Source organism: Carcharhinus amblyrhynchos, chromosome 1, assembly GCF_965287045.1.
Source record: "Carcharhinus amblyrhynchos chromosome 1, sCarAmb.v2.hapA, whole genome shotgun sequence".
Classification (NCBI taxonomy): domain Eukaryota; kingdom Metazoa; phylum Chordata; class Chondrichthyes; order Carcharhiniformes; family Carcharhinidae; genus Carcharhinus; species Carcharhinus amblyrhynchos.
Genome location: NC_137324.1, coordinates 130,858,663 through 130,878,664, shown reverse-complemented (window position 1 = coordinate 130,878,664; position 20,002 = coordinate 130,858,663). Strand labels below are relative to the sequence as shown.

The following is a 20,002-nucleotide window of genomic DNA, read 5'->3' as shown; positions in this document are numbered from 1 at the left end:
ACATCGTGGGCCGAAGGGCCTGTTCTGCACTGTAATGTTCTATGTTTTGTCTTTTCTCTTTTTGAATGTTTGTATAATCTTCTTACAGAGAAAGAAATCTAAGCCCTTCCCTTTATTGTTCTCGAGATAAACCTGAGTTTGTGCCCATTCTATCAATTCATCAATCAGCAGAAACAGTCTGCTGGTCACAGGAATTATCAGTCCCATGGCTTATCTTGTGTTATAAACTATCTCCTTGAGATTTCACAATGGGTGCAAGACAAGGAATTGGGACAACAAAATGAAATAATTCAAAGTTGCAATTTTATATGGTGAATAACAAAATGGAGAAAATATTTTCTCCCCATTTCTCATGTTATATTCTGTCAATAATATGTTTTCTTTCCACTTTATTCCTTGTTCTTGAGGGTACTAGTGTACCCGAACAGGCACCAGAGTGCGGCGACTAGGGGATTTTCAGAGTAACTTCATTGCGGCATTAATATAAGCCCACTTGTGCCACTAATTAATAAATGATAAATAAAAAACACTTTCTGATGCTAGTGTAGAGTGCCTTAAGTGCTGGGTGCACCAGAAAGCTCACCAAAGTGATTGTTCCTTCAGTTGTAAATCTGGACAGTGGGACATTCAACCATTAGACTATATCTCAGCCATGCCAGCCTGACATTTTCCACATGCTTGTTGGTCATCTGGTTGTCATTAAATGCTGTTCAAGAATGCAGGCTGAATATTTCTTTTTAACCCAAGGTTAGTGGGACCAGTTACCACAACCCAGCTGTTATCATCTGAACTGAAGATTAACCTTGACACAGCCTGGTCTTTGGAACTTGCACCACAATTAGTATGGACACTTGTGATTATTGTGCATTTTATTCTATGAAAGTTCATTTAAACTTGAATTCTGAAACAGAATTTCTTTCTTTAAAAAGAATTACCTCGTCAAATATTTTTGTATTGTCTGCAAGTTTCCTACATTTGCCTCAACAGAAATAACGACCAGTAATAGGGTGAATTCTCACTACCATGTTCATTTTGAATATGGGTCAGTAAATCACTACAAAGTTGTCATTCTGTTTGTTGTCCAGCTTCCTTGAAACATGACCCACTAATAGGAGAACGGGATGGCTGAATTAACTCATGTCTTGAGGCTGTGGAGGCCAAATCACTGAAAATATTTAAGAAGGAAATAGATAGATTTCTAGACTCTAAGTGTGTATGGTGTTGAGATAGAGATTCAGCCTGGTCATGCTGAATGGCGGAGTAGGCGTGAAGGGCCAAATATTTCAATTATAATAATGCAGTTTCTGATCCCAACTATTTAAATAGGAGAAGAGGGAGAGAAGCATTGCTGGCTGGGGCTAACATTTATTGCCCATTTCTAATTGCCCTTGAACTGAATTAGGATATTTAAGAGTCAGTTGCATTGTTGTGGATCTGGAATTACATATAGGCCAGACAAGATAAGGATGGTAGATTTCCTTCCCTAAAGCACATTAGTGAACCAGATGTATGATGGTTTTAATTTCAGAATTTTATTGAATTCAAATTTCACCACCTGATGTGGTGGGATTTTAACCCCCATTCCCACCACATGCACATTTCCCCATGTGCATCTATATCCTTTCTCACTTGGTTGTTCAGCGTTAGGTTGCACTCTTGGTATTTTCATTCTGTAGAAACTGGGTCAGAATTAACGCACATGATGTTTTACCCATGTACAATTTATCCACATAAAAGCAAAATACCACAGGTGCTGGAACTCTAAACTTAAAAATATTCAATAGGTCTTGCAGCATGTGTGGAGAGAGTAAGGTCTGTGATTCATCACAAAAGGTCAGGGACATGAAATATCTAACTATGTACAGTAGCAGGAAATGGCTCCAGGAAGATCAATAGACTTAAGTAGGGAGACTTCATTTAGGCATTCTTAACATTAAGTGACTAATTTAAAGGGTATATTTTTTGCTAGAATCTGGCCATTTTTCATGTGTTTGATGTGTACGCTGAGCTGCATGACAAGGGAAAGCAGAGATTGAAAATTGATTTTGGTTCAATTTATTGGTCATGTGTTTCTGTATTTGAAACAAAGCTTTGGATGACTCTGCAGTGCTTTCCCAAAACTGATTAGAAATTTGATGAACTATTTAACAGATTTATTTTTTTGATTGGATCTTACATTCCATCAATTAATTAAAACATTAATGGAGGACAGCTTCAACAACAACGAATGTTTATATAGCATTTTTTATTGTAATAAAACATCTTAAGGCAATTCACAGGAACATTTTCAAGCAAACTCTGACACAAGAGGTATTGGGCAGATAATCACAAACGTATTCAAAGCGGTAGGTTTTAAAGAGCGGTTTAAAGAAGGAAAGAGAGGTAGAGCAATGAGGGAGTCCAAGAAGGGAATGCCAATAGTGGAACAATTAAAATCTGGGATGCTCAAGAGGCAGAATTAGGAGTAAAGATATGACGGTTGGAGAAGATTACAGCAATAGGGAAGCCTGTGGTCATGGAGAGATTTGAAAACAAAGATGACAATTTTAAAATCAGAGTGTTGTTTAACTGGGAGCTAGTGTAGGTCAGCAAGCACAGGAGTGATAAATGAAGGGGACTTGTTGTAAATAAGGACACATGCAGTCGTGTTTTGGATTACCTTAAATTTACAGAGGGCAGAATATGGATGACCAAACAGGAGTGTGTTGCAGTAGTCAAGTTTGGGGGTAACAAAGGCATGCAAGAGGATTTCAACAACTAATGAGCTAAGACGAGGTAGAGCTTGGCAGTGTTTCGAAGTGGAAGTGTCAGTCTTGATGTTGGTTCGAACTTCCTTGACGTCAAGCGTTACACCAAGTTTGCAAATAAAGCTATCTAAAAGAGAGTGATTATTTGAGGAAATCGAGAATAATTGCTGCTGCTTATAGCTCTTCCTGCCAGGAGATTTCCTGTCATGGTATGCCATGCTTATCTGTCTTACGCCATGAGTCGCAAAAACCATGTGCATGAGTCGCAAAAACCCAGCCTGCAGGTGCAGCAGGTGGTCAGGAAGGCGAATGGGATGCTGGCCTTCGTAGCGAGGGGGATTGAATATAAAAGTAGGGAGGTCTTGCTGCAGCTGTACAGGGCACTGGTGAGGCTGCAGCTGGAGTACTGTGTGCAGTTTTGGTCGCCACACTTACGCAAGGATATTTTGGCCTTGGAGGGAGTGCAGAGGAGGTTTACTAGGCTGATTCCGGAGTTGAGGGGGTTGAACTGTGAGAAGAGGCTGAATAAACTAGGCTTGTACTCGTAGAGTTTAGAAGAATGAGGGGAGATCTCATTGAGACGTATAAGATGTTGAATGGGATGGATAGGATAGAGGTGGAGAGGCTCTTCTTCCTGCTCAGAAAGGACAGTAGGACTAGGGGGCACAGCCTCAGGATAAAGGGGGGGGGGGGGGGGGGAGCGGTTTAGCACGGAGTTGAGAAGGAACTTCTTCACTCAAAGGGTGGTGAATCTCTGGAATTCCCTGCCCATTGAAGTGATGGAGGTTGCCTCGCTCAATATTTTTAAGACGCAGGTTGATAGGTTTTCGATAGGCAAGGGGATTAAGGGTTATGGGGAGAGGGCAGGAATGTGGAACTGAGCCACGACAGATCAGCCATGATCTTATTGAACGGCGGGGCAGGCTCGAGGGGCTAGATGGCCTACTCCTGCTCCTATTTCTTATGTTCTTATTATCCTTGCAAATTCACTGTACCTCATCTGCAGTCATTCTGCAGCATTCATCATTCAACTATCCCTGTTTCTATTTCCCCACATTTTGTCCCCTAGAAGAGGTGACTAGCTGTTTAGCTTGAATTAAATGGCTGAAATCCTGACATTTTCTGTCCTGAATGTCACCTTTTAGAGTTATTTTTGCTGTTGCAATTTCAAGCACATCTTCATTTGTTTCATGATCTACAATGTGGTTGATTTGTAACTGTCCCCTGGAATGGCCCAGTAATGCCTGCATCTCTCAAACACATTAATTTAATAAAATGGAATTTTTAGCTTGTGTCTTAATGTCCACATTTCAGAGACCTCTACTTCTTTCCGCAGATCTTTACTTATTGTTCAGGCTTCTGATACATACAGGAAAGTGGATAGAGTCCAGCACCTAATAAGTTTTTTTTCTTGTTACAAGCTTGAGTTTACTTGTTATTAGCACATCGTTCATCTTCACAAAAATATTTCTGGCTATCTCAGTCCTTCTGATTTCTGCATTACAGGTACTTTTAAAGTTTTAAGGAAAGTGACAGTATAGAAATGGACAGAGACACTAGCCCTTTAAATTCAAGTGAATCAATAAACTTGAATTTTTATCATGTCCTCAGAATATACTAATGATCTACTTTTGAAATGTTACTGTCATATAAGCAAAAGCACAGCAGTGAGATGAATTAAAATAAATCTGTTTCTGGGGTATCTTGATAGATGATTGTTGACGAGAATATCTCCAGAACTTCCCTGCTCATTCAAATAATGCATAATACAAATTGTATTTTTACATCCACTCAAACAGCCCTCTGTTCAGCATCTCTGACAGTGCAGTGCTTGATCTGTACTTTGCTGAAACGTCAATTTAGGTTGTGTCCTGGAGAGGACCCATGGCCTTCCGATTAAGAGTACTGCCGGTGAGCCAGGCTAATATCAAAATTAGACAAGGACATGAAAGCTGTACTCCAGTGGTATATCATTCACGTAAGCTATCTTCTCATTGCTGTCAATGCCAGCCAGAATACAAGGGAAAAATTTCCATCAAGAGATCTATTCCCTTCCTGGTGGTAAAATGAGCTGATACCAGTGTACACGTGAATGATTTTTTTTCTGAATTATTTGGATGATCTTTTCCGAGAATTCTGGTGATCTCTATGATGTCATAACTGTCCTCATGACGTTACAGTGGAGCACATGCTTCAGGTATCAGTGCGAATCAGCATTGCTATAGGGGATATCATTCATTAAAACCTCATAACAGTACGAATGCCTAAATGTGCTCTCATTTGGGAACTACGTTTGGATTACCCTTTCCTTTCTAATATATCTCAGGACGTGAAGCACATGATGACTGGTGGGCCTACCCTGAAAGAAACAAGAATCGTTTCCAGCAGCTACGGTAGCTCCTCTGAGGGAATCATTGAAGCTGAGCCATACAGAGGTAACAGACTTGGTTTACATATTCTGTTCCTTTTCACAATGAATTTAGTTGTCATTCTTTAATTTTCTGGTTTATATATTCAAAATAAATGCTGCTTTGTTTGACAGATTTAAATATTCGCATATTTATATTTGTGATAAATCATTCTGTCTTCGTTGGAAACTCCTACAATCCTGCAAAGTAGTGAATGTAGTTTCATGTGACCTTTATCATTCTGATGACTTAAAATAACTACTTAGTACTTGCGTTAATAGATTATTGAAGTTCCTTCTCTCTATGTTGTCACTGAAAGAGTCATGGAAACTTAGATTTTTTTCCAATGCATGTGCTTCTGTGGCTTTCAAAATGTACAAAATAAGCTCTAATTTGGAAATAAAAGATGCAAGTACCAGATTTCTCACTAATAATGATTCTACCGCATTGAATAACTTGGCATGGCCACTAATTATGGCCATGCCAAGTTATTCAATGCGATAGAATCATGGGACCGTACAGCACCAGAAACCATTCAGCCTATCACACCTCTTTGAAAGAAGCTCCAAATTAATTCTTTTCCTCTACCCTTTTCATGCCAGCCCTGCATAGAATCATAGAATCCCTACAGTACGGAAGAGGCCATTTGGCCATTGAGTCCACAACAATCCTCTTACAGAGTACCTTACTGAGGCCCTCCCTCCTGCCCTATCCTCGTAACCCTACACATTTCCCATGGCCAACCGACACATCTTTGGACACTCCCCCATCATCCAATTACTCTTCTCACCACTTCAGCCACCTGCCATTCTAGTAGCGTGCCCACGTCTCACTCTACCCATTTCCAACCCTACTCACCTCCCATGTAACAAACTCGGGATGCTTAATTTTAAATTGAGTTGGAGATTGGGAGTTGAGAGTTCAGGAACTATGCAGCTGTTGAGTCTCTGGACTTCTGCGCATGAGCTGCCCAGGCACTCCACATGCACAGTTTGTCCATTTTGTAGACCCAGAATCGACCCTGGGCACATTGTAGCAGTGAGAAATAAGAGGTCAGGTCACCTGAAGGGACCATTGCAGAGAAGATATCCCAGGGAGCAGGAGGTGGAGAGGGGAAACAGGGAGAAGGTCCAAAACAATAAGAATGATCTCAAACCAAGGAGTGCAGCAGAAATAGCTCCCAGAAGACAGTACCAGGTAAGGGACAAGGACAGAGGTCTGAAAAAGATACAGTTAAGTAAAGTTGAGAGAAAGGAACAGAGCATTGGGCTCCAAATTAAAAAGAGAGAGAGCTGTGGGAAGCAGATTTGAAGCCCCAAAGGGCAAAGAGGCTGAAGGCTGGTAAGGGCAAAGGTAATTTTTTGGAATAATAATGTTCTGAAAGCATACTTGGAAAGTGAAGCTTAAGTGTACGCAGAGATCCAGAGTTAAGGAATCTCAGAAAGTAAAATTGAAATCATGGAGCAGGTGGATCGTTGTTGAAGCTATCCGAGTGGGAGGGACATTTAGAGAGAATCCTGGGCAAATTCTTTGAATGTGGTGAATGACGATCCTTATGAGATAGACAGTGTTTCAGTGAGGCCTGTTTGCTCACAGTGTAACAAGCGTCTGGGTTGGTTTTTGAGAAATTCATAGAATCTGCTTTGGTCATATCTGTCATTTACTTTGGAGCGTGGTATCTGACGTTCACTAATTCACAAGTATGACATACTTACCCTGTATATTAGAGTATAAGATAAATATGGTAAATTGTGTTATCTTTCTGAATTTGTATGTATCTTGAAAGATATAAATGATAAAGGTGAAGGAAAATTTGAATCATTTCTCATGTTTTTAGTGAGATCTTTCTGACCTCTTTTCCTGGTGTAATATAGTTCATTTCTCTTCTCCAATAAATATTTTGTTATAACACCATCAGTAAAATCACGTGAATTTGTCCCATAACCTTTCACCACAGCTTCTTTAAAAAAAAGCAGAGTTAGGGTCTGTCAAGCCAGATTTCACCCTGGAACCTGAATTGTCCGGAAGTAACATCATCTGGGATTGTAACACCCACACTGCCCCTCACCCACCTACCAACTCGCCCACCTGCCTCTTACCCCATTACACTAGTGCCCTATCACCTCACCACCCTGCCCACTTATCTCTCAGATGTAACTCATCTGCCTTCCCACTTACAGACCTACAGATCCATTAACTGGTACACGCCTGGTTGCTGCTCCGCACCGATATGCACCCACTCACTGAAATGCGCCCATTCTCATACATGTCCATCTGCCAGTGCGCAAGCCCCTTTGCCAGGATGGCACGGTGGTATAGTGGTTTACATTGCAGCGTCACAGCACCAGGGAACTGGGTTCGATTCCCGCTTAGGTCACTGTAAATGTGGAGTTTACACATTCTTCTTGTGTTTGCGTGGGTTTCCTCCGGTTGCTCCAGTTTCCTCCCACAGTCCAAAGATGTGTGGCTTAGGTTGATTGGCCATGCTAAACTGACCCTAGTGTGAGGGGGGGATCAGCAGGGTAAATACATGGGGTATGGGAATAGAGGCTGGGTAGGATTGTGGTTGGTGCAGACTTGAGGGGCCGATTCACATCCCCATTCACTGATACACCCCCTTTCGCTGATTCCCCCCCCCTCCCTTTTGCGGATGCAACCCTCCCCCACCTTTGCAGATGCCCCCCCCTCCTTTCGTGGACGCGTGCCATTCAGTAACACACCGAAATGCTTGGGGTCCTTTAAACGCGTACCAAAATATGGTATGTAAAATTGGGGCATGCCTTCTGTGCTGAATCTCTCCATGGATTCCACTGATGAGGAAGGTCTTCTACGTTGTTGATTGGAAGGTTGACTAAAAAATTGTATCTAAGGAATTGGGTGATTTTCTGTCTGATCTGTGTCAGACACAGTTGTTCCAGCACTGATTGGAAGATATGGGCCATTATTCCAGCTGGGGCCTAATCAGTGATTTTTAATATAACTTCCTTGGTTTTGTGCTCTGTGCTCAGTAAACCAAGGATCCTTTAATATTGAACTTGTCCAGTCACCTTCAAAGACTTTTGTACGTACACCCTTCACTGCTTCTGTACCCCAGTTTAAATGGAGCAGTTTATATAGTCTCTTCTCATGTGTCCTGTCAAAATGCATCACTTTCCACCTCTCTAGGTCAAATTGTATGTCATACATTGTCCAATTTTACCAGTCTGTGTCCTTCTGAAGTCTACTATTCTCGCTGTTTGATGCATTTCCAAATTTATCTGCAACTTTGCTGTGTATATTCAAGTCCATATCACTAATGCATGTCAAAAAATCAGCATGAAATATGCATAATTTAAAGTGGCTCACATGCTCTTGAATGAGTCTTTCATGTGAGTGAAAATGCCCTTTGTCTTCCTGGTGACATTTATTTTCTTTTAAAATGTATGGTTTCTAGTAGAATATCAAATGTGTTCTCTCGTCCAGCATGCTGCTTAGTTGCTGATATGGATGCTGTTTTAATCTGTAGTTTAATAAAAAGGTTGATTTTCAGACTTGTTCCCAGATTTAAATTGTTCTAAAGTGGAATTCAGTGTGGAAATTTGTCGTGGTTAAGTTGTGTACATTTTCTCATTGATGGGCTGCATTTTATTTGGGTTGTGAATTGTACAAGATGCTTCAATTTGCCAATTGAAAATCCATTTTATGAACTGAAGATATTAAATCTAAATTATATATTGGTGTTATATTGAAACGAAGATCAATCCGAAACTGAGACTTAGCTCACTGTTGAGCCTGGGAAAGAGAAGTCTTTCCGCTTCTTACAATGTATTAATTCAAATCAACTCCTTTAAACAACTGACAGTTTCTTTTTACCCTAAACCCTCCCCATTCTACTTCTGCTTTCCCTCTGGCAGAGAGTCATCAGGTGATTGTTCCAGAGTTTCTTTGAAAGCTCCTTTTAATTTGGAAACTTGCAGAAATCTGATGCAATGTGATTTCCTTCGCCCAATCAGTCACCTCCATCTTTTCATGACGGTAGAAATTATATGGAGAATTATAAGGATAAGGCCACATTTATTCAGTATTATGTTTTGATCTTCACTTCATATTTTCGATGGCTATGATTTACATGCTTCAAGTAAACTGTAATACATCGTGAAATTCTAATGTGACTTTGAAATTAAAAAATGAAAGGAAGTTCTTTAAATTACTGCTGCTCTTTCATAATACGTTGTAGTCTTCATCAGCTGAGGTGTTGCTTGGTTCTTCGGTCAGTTCTGTAATTGAGTTTATTGTTCTGGATGTTTTGATATGACCAACATTGTTTAAATTGTGAAATTGTTCATCTTTCTGTCAAATATTAATATTGCTATGGTAAATATTGTGCATCTTAACAACATTGTTCACTTGACATCAAGATCATAATCCACAGGATATGGTAGCTAAATGGAAATTAGACTAGATAAACAGAAAAAAGACATAATCAAAGCACAGGATGTCAGTTCCTTTCGGGATGAAAATCATAGTGTGCATTATCAAATACCAGGTTTTTTTCGGCTTCCTTATTGAATTGATAAGCTTTTGTCTTTTCATTGCAACTGAAAAATTTAAATTTAAAAAGCATGAGTTATTATAATTAGCTGTTGTGGAGCCTTTTATTTTCCACTCTTTCATAACCAGCTGCACATCTTAAGCAGATGCCAATAATTTCTTTAAGTCTGGCTTTCCTAATGAAAGGTTCTTCAGCAGAAGGATGAGTTCACGGAACACGTTGAATACCTTTTATACCACAACAAAGATTTCCCTCTTATAAGTACATACTGCTTCAATTTTTAAAAAACTTTTGTTTCCTTTAATGGTTATAATGTAGATTTTATGTATTATAAGGACTTATAGAAAACTATACTATTTAATTTCGTTATATAAAATAGTTTGATGTAGATCAATTTTACTGACCATAAAGTTAGCCAATATAACTTTTATAAATCAAAATTGTATTTAAACCATTTGTAACAAAATTAAAAATTACATCAACTGTTTTTGGCAGAAATTGATGTTCTTGTTAAATAACCTCTAGTATAAAAGCTATAAATGTTCTTGCAGCTTGAGCCAGTTATCCACTTTACAATTATGTGTGTACATGAGAGTCCCTGATTTGAACCCATTGAGTGAAAGCTTCAGGATGGATTGTACCTTTTGGCTCCATAGCTGCATTTTAAGCTGTGTTTTGCAATCATTTCAGTAAGAGTTCTTTGCATTCTTTGGGTCAGGTCAGGTCTCACCTTTTGCTCGACCATATTAAATTTGATCAAAATAAAGTGCCTTACTCAAGTGAATTCAGCAGTTTCACATCTGTCATGGTAGTTAATTCACCTTTGAGTGAGGTGTGCGTTGGGGACCTGGTTTGGCTCGTGCCTTTTTGCTAGGCTTCTTTTAATTGCATAGTTTATTTTTTAGGTTGGATTTTAATTGGCACTGAGATGCAGATATATTTTCTCCATTGAGAGTCGTCCTTTGTTATGGCAGATAATTGAGTTTGCATTATATGATTTGAAAAGAAAAAAATATTTTAATGCAAAGCAGCAAACTGTGAAGTGCATAATGTGATATGAGTGGGCTTGGAGTTTCATCAAATGGTTAAATGTAATGTCTGAAGTGAACAACTAATTACAGGTGTGCAATTCTGGGATGCTGCTGTTTCGAGTTGAGTGTTCCTCACAAGAAAAATGGGTTTGGCATTTGTTGGGCAAACATCTGGGAATCTAGTTTGGAGGAACACTTCTGCTACCTGCCTGTATTAATGGCTGCTATGAATGGGAGTCCTTCAGACTTTTAGACTTAAGTCCTCTAAGTATAATCAAAAACTTGCATTTATGTGAAATCATCTGAATAAAGGAACCAAAATGCCCTCAAGCAATTTGATTTCCTTTTACTGAATTAACTACCATGACAGATGTGAAACTGCTTTTTACTTTGAAATCTAACTGACTAGAGTGTGGAACACACCTTTTAATGAAAATAGATTTGACTTTAAAATGTCTAAAGAGACCACACTGTGCAAGTTGATCTTTAAACATGCAAAGTTGTCGAAAGGTCAGTACAGTGACTGTGAGAATCATAGTTTAAAAGTTCAGTTGTAGTGAACTGATGGGAAGTTTTCCTGCTGGTTTATATCTCTTTGCTAGGGCACTTCTGATTGATACATGGTAAACATCGGGGCCCTCATAGGTAAATTCCATGGCTGCACAATTAAATGGCTTGATTGATTTACTTGACCTTTCAATGTGCTAAAAAGACACCAGCATTTTAAATGTTAACATGTCACTTTGTATGATTCAGACCATAAAATAAATATACTTGATTTGTGACATTTTCTAGGAAATACGTACACTTCTCAAGCAGTCCATGTGAAGAAACAAAAATCAGTTATGATTGTACTATTTGACTTGTATTTTGTGGAAATGGGTTTAGTTAGCATTTTAATTATGATTTTCTCTTAGAATACTTTATGTATGTAGAAGCAGAACTGATACCCACTGTTCAAAAGCTATCTAGTAACCTATCAGGTGAAGGATAAAGGTGAAAACTGTGCTTCTGATTTTCTTTGTGCAGGTCTCTTCAGATAAAAGTAACTAATTTGCTAACGGTACTTTTAAATGCTTTTCCAGAAGTTATATTTCACATGCAGAGCATCTTTTCAATTGATTGACCTTCTTGATGAGACTTCTATTATTACTCTTGTGGAGTATTTTGTAATGCTATTGAGAACATTGCTAGCGTTTCAAAATAGATCGGTAACTGAGGCTTTTCACACCATTGCCCACATCCACATATACCATGTGGGAAACCTCTATGTTTATGTAACTGAAATGTCATCTCAAGTTGAAGGAACCAATGCATTACGTGCTAGCCTTGTAGTCGCTCTTCATATTCCCTACTATTTTAATGTCATTTTAAATTCTATGTAGTTGTGTTTGGTTTTGGGTCAACCTCAAAGACAGTAAATAGCAACTCTGGCAGTGTGAGTTATGATTCAACTTTTAAGATATCATGTTATGTGGAGGATAATGACATTTTCAAACAAATTACAATCAGCTTTCTGTAATTTCTGAAGTATTTTTATATATGAATTAACCTGTCAGCAACTACAGAAGCCTAAAATATGTCTGGATTGCTTATGTCCAAGTCCTTCTGTTAAAGCTGCAGAGCAGCACTGCAACGTCCTCTAATCTGACTAGGAAATCTCCAGGTTGTAAATAAAGCAACATGGTGAGAGAGTCTGTAATAAAGTTTCCCAGTTGTCAGAACAGAAGTAGACCATTCAGTCCCCTGAGCTTTTTCAGTCATGAGACTTGATCATGACAGATCTATTTCCTAATCCCATTTACTATTATAATTTGACAGTAAACTGAATAACTATGCCAATATTCTGCATGTTTGTGTTGACTGTTAAATTTTACAGTTTATACAGTCAACCAGGACAGGCAAGCCTTGGACAATAACCACTCTAACGTGTACATAGGGAGCAGTAGAACCTAACATTGTTAGTACCTTTCAATCTTCTAGCCAGTTCAGTGCTTCTGAAATGTGAACGCTTATTTGTAGGCAATTGTAACAACACATTTGTACATAGCAACCACAAGTCGCAAATTAGGTACCAGTTAAACTGTTTATGTAGTGTTGATCTAGGGATAATTGTTGGTCAGAATGTGGGAAAACCTCCTTACTCTTATTCTATGTTGACATGGGACTTCTTGCGTCCACTTGAATTTGTAGATGGACCATTGATTTCACATCTAATCTGAAAGGTGTACCTCTGTCAGTGTAGTGATTCCATAGTATTTCATGTGTATGGAACCCTGGGTTATGTACTCAATTCCTAGGATGGGGCTTGAATTTTCAATCTGCTATCTCCCAGCAATGTATGTTCGTAGCCAATCGAGCTGACTCTGGAAAATGTATTGTGTGATATAGATTCCTGTTAGGTGGTTAGTTTTCCACCAACTCACTGTATGTATTTTCAACTAGATTTCATGGGCTTGATATGTTAAAGCTAGTTTACCCATTGACCCTTATACCCCTGAGTTCATTTTTTCTCCAGATGCTTTGAGCTGACTAGAAGAAGCAGTGCAGCATGTGACATGGCCAGCAGCCTTGACAGAAGATAAATTTTCGATGTTCCAGTTATTCAGATCTCAAATCATACTCCATTTGTTGGGACATACTGGACATTTAGCAATTCCTCTAGCTTAGCATCGTGCAAATGTTGGGCAGAGCTGATATACAGTGGGGAAGGAGCAGTCCTGGGAGTGTTCAACATTGGCTCCAGTCCCCATGAAGTCTCATGACATCATGGGCAATCTACCGAATGCCACCTCTTACCCTACATCATTTGATGAATCAGTATTTCCCCAGCAACTCACCAGGCCTTCATTAACACCACCTTCCAAGCTAGCGATCTCTACCACCTAGAAGGGCAAGGGCAGCAGATGCATAGGAACACCACAACTTCCAAGTTCCCCTCCAAGTTGCAAGCCATTCCGACTGGAACTATAATGTTGTTCCTTCATTGTAGATTGATCTGAAACTTGTAATTCCCCTTCGTGTCGGAAATGTTGGTGTACCTACGCCACATGAACTGCAGAGATTCAAGAAGATGGCTCACCACCACCACCTTTTCAAGTGAAATTAGGGACAGGCAATGAATTCTGACCTTTTCAGCAACACACAACCCACAAAAGTTTTTTAAAAGCCAGCACACTGATTCCCCAAATAAATTTCTTATCTCTTCCGTCCCATCACAATTGCTGCAAAACTGCAAGGTAGGTATAATCTGAACCAATATGCATCTGTTTGCCAAAGTGCAGCACAATGGCACAGTGGTTAGCACTGCTGCCTCACAGTGCCAGGACCCAAGTTCAATTCCTGGCTTGGGTCGCTGTCTGTGTGGAGTCTGCACGTTCTCCCCATGTCTGCGTGAGTTTCCTCTAGGTGCTCAGGTTTCCACTCACAATCTAAAAGACGTGCTGGTTAGGTGCATTGACCATGCTAAATTCGCCCTCAGAATACCCAAATATATGCGCGGTATGGCAACTAGAGGATTTTCACAGTAACTTCACTGCAGTGTTAATGTAAGCCTACTTGTGACTAACAAATAAACTTAAACTTTACTTAAATACTTTTACGTCAAGTTAGACACGTAACCAGGTTGAATCCAAGCTGGTGTGAATCCAAGTGGAAAATTTACTCTAGCACTTTTAATGGTCAGTGCTGTAGAATCAGCCCAGAACCAAATCTACCACAGAACTCCTCTATTAGGTTCTTCCATTTTCACCCCACCCTTCCCAAACAATATTTCAGTTCCCAGGGAAATACAATGTGGTTTGAAGTGTCTAAGAAATGATAGATTCCCGACAACTTCTATCTTGAAGAGAGAGGAGCTCTGTGGTAGACTTGGTTCTGGATTGATTCCATAGCACTGACCATTAAAAGTGCTAGAGTAAATTTTGCTTGGCAATTACACCAACTAGGGTAAAACATGGTTAGTATCTAACTTGGTGTAAAAGTATTTACAATTACGCTGATATTTCTGGACATGGGCAAAATAAAACTGTTGCCATCTCATTGAGACTGATAACAGAAATTTAACCTTCAGTTAATAGCTGGCAGAATGACATGAAGATCTCATATCAAGTTATAAAACTTTTACTGTAGCAAATTACTAAACATTCTATTGACTAAAGACTAATTTTTGTTGGCAGCTTATACTTTGCAAAAAGGAACTTTCTCCTTTTATACTTAATACGCTTGGTACTCTCCATAGAATTATAGTCCTTATAGCAACCACTCCACAGTTGCTCCCAACTTCCAATGGGTTCTGTATTCTCACTTCGCTAAGTAATAACTTTAAGTGATCTGGTGCTTTTCTCAATTTTTGGAGAACTTCTTAAATCTGCCACCAGCAGTAAAGCCTGTTCCAATGGTGGTTCTTTCTTTTGGCCATGTCAGAACATATCTCCCAGAATCTGTATGATATGTCTCTCCCACATCCAATTGTGGTAGCTTGCAAAGTCAAGCAGCCTTTTCATTTGGCTGACCATGCAGAATTATGATATTTTTTGATTTGTAGGAAAGCCTGTAATGGGAACTCAAAATTTTCTTCCTCTGCTCCCTTCCCCATGGCAACATGAAAGACATTAACCTTGTATCTCAGGAGAAATGCTAATTAACTGTCTTTAATCCCAACTCTCTTTCATTTTAGAAGTAAATGTATAGTTTACAGCACAACTGTTTATAACCTGGTACCTTCAACATCTTTCTAGAACTTTGAGAGACTCTGAATCTACTCATTGTAAACTCAGAGACTGCTGCCATTGTCTCCAAGCATAAATACCTCACACCTAAAGCAACCTAAGATTTCCTTTGACCTCTAATAATCAATCCACCCAGGCTTACAGCTAGATAGATGCAGAACCTGTCACATGAAGTCTTATAAATGTGAAGCTATAATCCCAATAGTATAAGCATAAACTTCATAACTGTAACTGAACTATGAAAGCCAGCATAGTTACCAAGAGGCAAGAAATTAATTTTAAAACACAGAGTAACGTAGATAATTAACCAAGTCCTCGTAAAATAAAAAAGTAAAGTTTATTAATCACAAGGCTTACATTAATACTGCAATGAAATTACTATGAAAGTCCCCTAGTCACCACATGATGGTGCCTGCTCGGGTCAATGCACCTAACCAAGACGTCTTTCAGACTGCAGGAGGAAACCAGAGCAAACCCACACAGACACAGGGAGAATGTGCAAATTCCACACAGATGGTGACCCAAGCTGGGAATCAAATCCAGGTCCCTGGTGCTGTGAGGCAGCAGTGCTAACCACTGTGCCAACGTGTTGCCCAGTGTGGTATAACTTTCCAATCTTCTACTAATAGTGAGAGATAAAAAGCACAATCTTTGCTAAACTAGACGGGACATTGGTTGGTAGTGATACTTGCATAATTGGAGCTGAATCAGTCACCCAAATAAGTTACCGAAGAAGGGGATAGTATTTCAAGCATAGCGGATCAAATGGGGAATGCAGTAAGTGAAATTGCAGGTCGAAAAATGGGGGTAAAGAACCATTCAAAATTAAGCAGGTTATCTAAAGAATTCTTGTGTATCCACAAAAATAAGATGCTGCAAAACAATGTGAAAAATTGCAAACAGCGTCTTCATTCTTTGGCAGGGACCAAGCTCTAATTCTTCCAGGATACTTTGAAACTGAGCGCCACAGATCTTCAGCAGAATACCACGCAGACAAGAAGATCTTGCTATTTAATGCAATCCACTAAAATCCCTCCACATTCACACACAGCAATACAATTTAATCACTCAGTTGATATGAATATGTACCACAGGTATTAACTTTGCAGGTAATGTATCCTTGCTATTGTAGATAGTTTCTAGCTGGAAAATAGAATATGTAATATATAACATAACATTAAGAATACTTGAGAATTAACACCACAAATAAAAATGAGTCAGTGAGAAATTACATTTATTTAGACACACAGGTAGAGTTGTGACTTTTAAATGCTTTCTCACTTGTGAAATTAGCTTCCATTTTTACCTCCTCCCCATTTTACATTTTTCACTGACTTTACACTTGTGGGCGCATATTGTGTGGTGCTCATTTTTGCAGTTACAGAAAATTCCAAAACCAAAATACATTGTCGCTTAACTGCTGAAATTTGATTTATTTCTTCTCTCTGTGAATTTCTGAGCAAGTGTCAGCTTTGGCTCAGCAAATATCACTCTCAGCCATGAGTCGCAAAGATATGGATTCAAGTCCTACTCCAGGAGCTGGAGCACAAAATTGAGGTTTGACACTCCAAGGCAGTACAGAGGAATGCTCCACTGTTGGAGGTGCTGACTGGGATTCTCCCAAAAAAATGCAAAGTGCAGAATTCGCGTGAAAAACAGAATAACTCCTGCTGGTTTTTTTAATGGGATTTTCAAAATGAATTTCCCACACTCTGAGCACTCCTGAATGCCTCAGGAAGATTCACGCTGAAAATCCAGGGACATGGCCTACTTCCACCCAAGAGGCTTGCAGCATAACACTGAGCGGGCCACTGCACATGCGCTGATCTGTCATAGCAAGAGATTTGCGCAGTAGCCCTGCATTGCTGGCCAACCCAATTGCTGGCTGGCACAGCAACTCTGCAATACTGCCCCTCTGGACAACCACCCCCACCACCCTTCCCACCTCCCCAATCGCTGGCCGCCTGGATATCTCCCAATGTTGCCACCACCCCACCTCAGAGCCCCGATCAGCCCTTTCCCTTCCACTGTCACTGATCCTGACTGCAGAGTGGCAGTGAGACTCTTCCACTCCCCCCCCCCCCCAACCCCACTCTCCAATCTCTCCCCCACCCCCATAGGCACCACCCCCTTTGGCCCCCCTCCCTCCCCAGCACTGCCAGATGCTTGGTGGGCAATGCCAAGGTGCTTTTTGAGCATAGCCACTTTGCCCTTTGGGGGCCAGGCTGGCAGTGCCCAGGGGACACCCCTGGAGACTTTAGTCCTGGGCCTGCTAATAATATTAAAATGAGAATTTAAATATTTAAATCAGCTCTGTACCAGAAATCAATGTGGAGCTGACGACTCCGGAAATCTATGCCAAGAAAGCCATGGCGCCCAGCGGGGAACCTGCTAAAAGGCCTCTGCTCATGTCTCCCGGCGCGCTGTGCTGACTGGGAGAATCGCCCCCATTAACTTTGATGAGATATGAAACCAAAATTCTGTCTGCTTTCTAAAATGAACTTAAAATATCCTCTGGCATTACTTTGAAGAAGAACCGGGGAGTTATCCTTGGTATCCTAGTCGATATCGAACCCTCAATCTAACATGACAAAACAGATCATCTTTCTAATCACATTACAGTTTTTGTTGTGTGCACAAACTAGGTGCCTCGTTTCTTACAATACAGCAGTGACTACACTTCAAAAGCATTTCATTGGCTCTAAACCACTTTGGGATGTCCATAAATCATAAAAGACACGGTATAAATGAAAGTCTTTCTTTTCTTGATGGTGTCCTACGCCATGCCCCCAGGTATCTTTAGTTTTTTTTTCATTTCGATACTTTGAGGTGTTCCATTTCTTAAGAGTTGTGATCAAAGCACTGGTGATGATGACTGCTGCAGAACTGTATGTTCAAGGCGTTGTTTCTCCAACCAGTGGGAAATTGGATATTTTGCACTCAAATCTCAGCAGTTATACCAAAATAGTAACTGTTGGCACCAAAATTGTAGGTATCATATTTCTCAGAAACCATCTTTTAGGTGTAGTCACTAATTACAATATTGAAAAATTACTGAAGGTACATTGTACAGGTTTTTGTGGTTTCTGGCTCACTCGTCAGATGTAATTTGGATGCACGCACCTGAACCAGTATTGAAAATTAATTATTTGTCAGAATGGTACACTGGGCTAACAGCATTTCTTAGGTTTTTTTTTGTAAATTGCATTTGGCCGACATGTGAGCCATAATTGTACTTTGCAGATACATGAATAGCTTATAACCATATTAAACATATTGTGACATTGTGTTAGGTCATTGATGATCTATATGTAGTTTGTAAGAGTTCAGGATTAGCAAATAATAATTGGCAATATTTTGATGTGCAGAGTTACTGCAAGTACTTTCCTAGCATCATTATTAAATAGATTATCCGACATAAATGTAAGATTATTTGCCATTAGTGTGTGTAATTGATAGATATCCTTCTAATTTTAAAGCAAGGTTACAGGTTCGCACATCTGTTGGATGGATTTTATAACTGTTAACTCTCCTGGATATACTCACATTGGGTTTGAAAATGTTCCATTCTTTGGATGTTTTTGATATTTCTTACTGTTAATCTTTGCTATTTTCAGGTACCTCTTTCTTTCCAAAGAGCCCAATTATGTTTCCCAGCAATGCAGCTGCTTCCAGATTGGCTGAACATGCACAGGATGTTTCTGGTCATGCAGGTATTCATGGCTCTTGCCCGGAGAAGTGATTATTTTTATCAGCTGGCAATAGACTAACACACAGTCATATCATCTTTATAAGTAACTGGGTTAATTTCTTCTGATTTGCATGATGCTTACAGGTGTCTCTTGCACCCTCGCTCTCATGGACAAATCATACAAAGTTTATGGTGGCTTTTCCTCTTACTATTCTCTATTCAGGCTTCCATCTTAACAAGCATGTATTTTTCAAGTTTTTCAGCAGCTAACATTTGAGGTGCTTTTACGAACTCATTCTTAACACTGATCACTTTTTTTCATAGGGAATATTTTGATGTTGCTTCATAGGTCACATGAAATGCAAGCTGAAACTATAAATTGAAAGTGGCCATTGGAATTTGGCCTCAGTGACGACAATGATGATTTGCACTTTGATCACTGACACATAATTAACAATTACAGTTTAGCTGTGTAATGCTAATCCTATCCAACTGCAGAATCCTTTTAATCTGTATATAAATGAACTGTAAAATGTCTCATTGATTTTATTCAGTGAGCAACTAAGCAGGAAATCACTAAATTCAATCCCCAAATTGAGCTGCATGAGCTGATCTCAACCAGGGCTAGGTTTGACTTCAGCATCCTGGGATGTTGATGGAAAAATTAGCCAGAATTCCTGGCCTTGATCACAATCCAATGTACTGCTGGAAAATACACATAGAATTTGGTTTTGATGTCCTTCCTCCTGCTGGTCAGGTAGCCTGCCAGCAAGTGCTGTCTTGAGTAATGGCCACTTAGACAAAATACCAAGGGGCAGCCATCTCCCAGAGAAGCAAATACATCTGAACATGCTTAGACCTTTT

At 39.7% G+C, this 20,002-nt stretch overlaps 1 protein-coding gene across 3 annotated transcripts in view; it reads left to right on the top strand.

The window, feature by feature from the left end:
- Positions 1-20,002, top strand: part of arfip1 (ADP-ribosylation factor interacting protein 1 (arfaptin 1)) — a 182,213-nt gene that overhangs the window by 123,713 nt on the left and 38,498 nt on the right. For 2 of the 3 annotated variants that reach the window (XM_080192629.1, XM_080192611.1), the window contains 2 exons: positions 5,074-5,182; positions 19,065-19,160. In XM_080192629.1, the coding sequence (XP_080048755.1) occupies positions 5,074-5,182; positions 19,065-19,160 (205 nt within the window). The remainder of the gene's footprint in view (positions 1-5,073; positions 5,183-19,064; positions 19,161-20,002) is intronic. The other variant, XM_080192619.1, reaches the window with a different exon arrangement.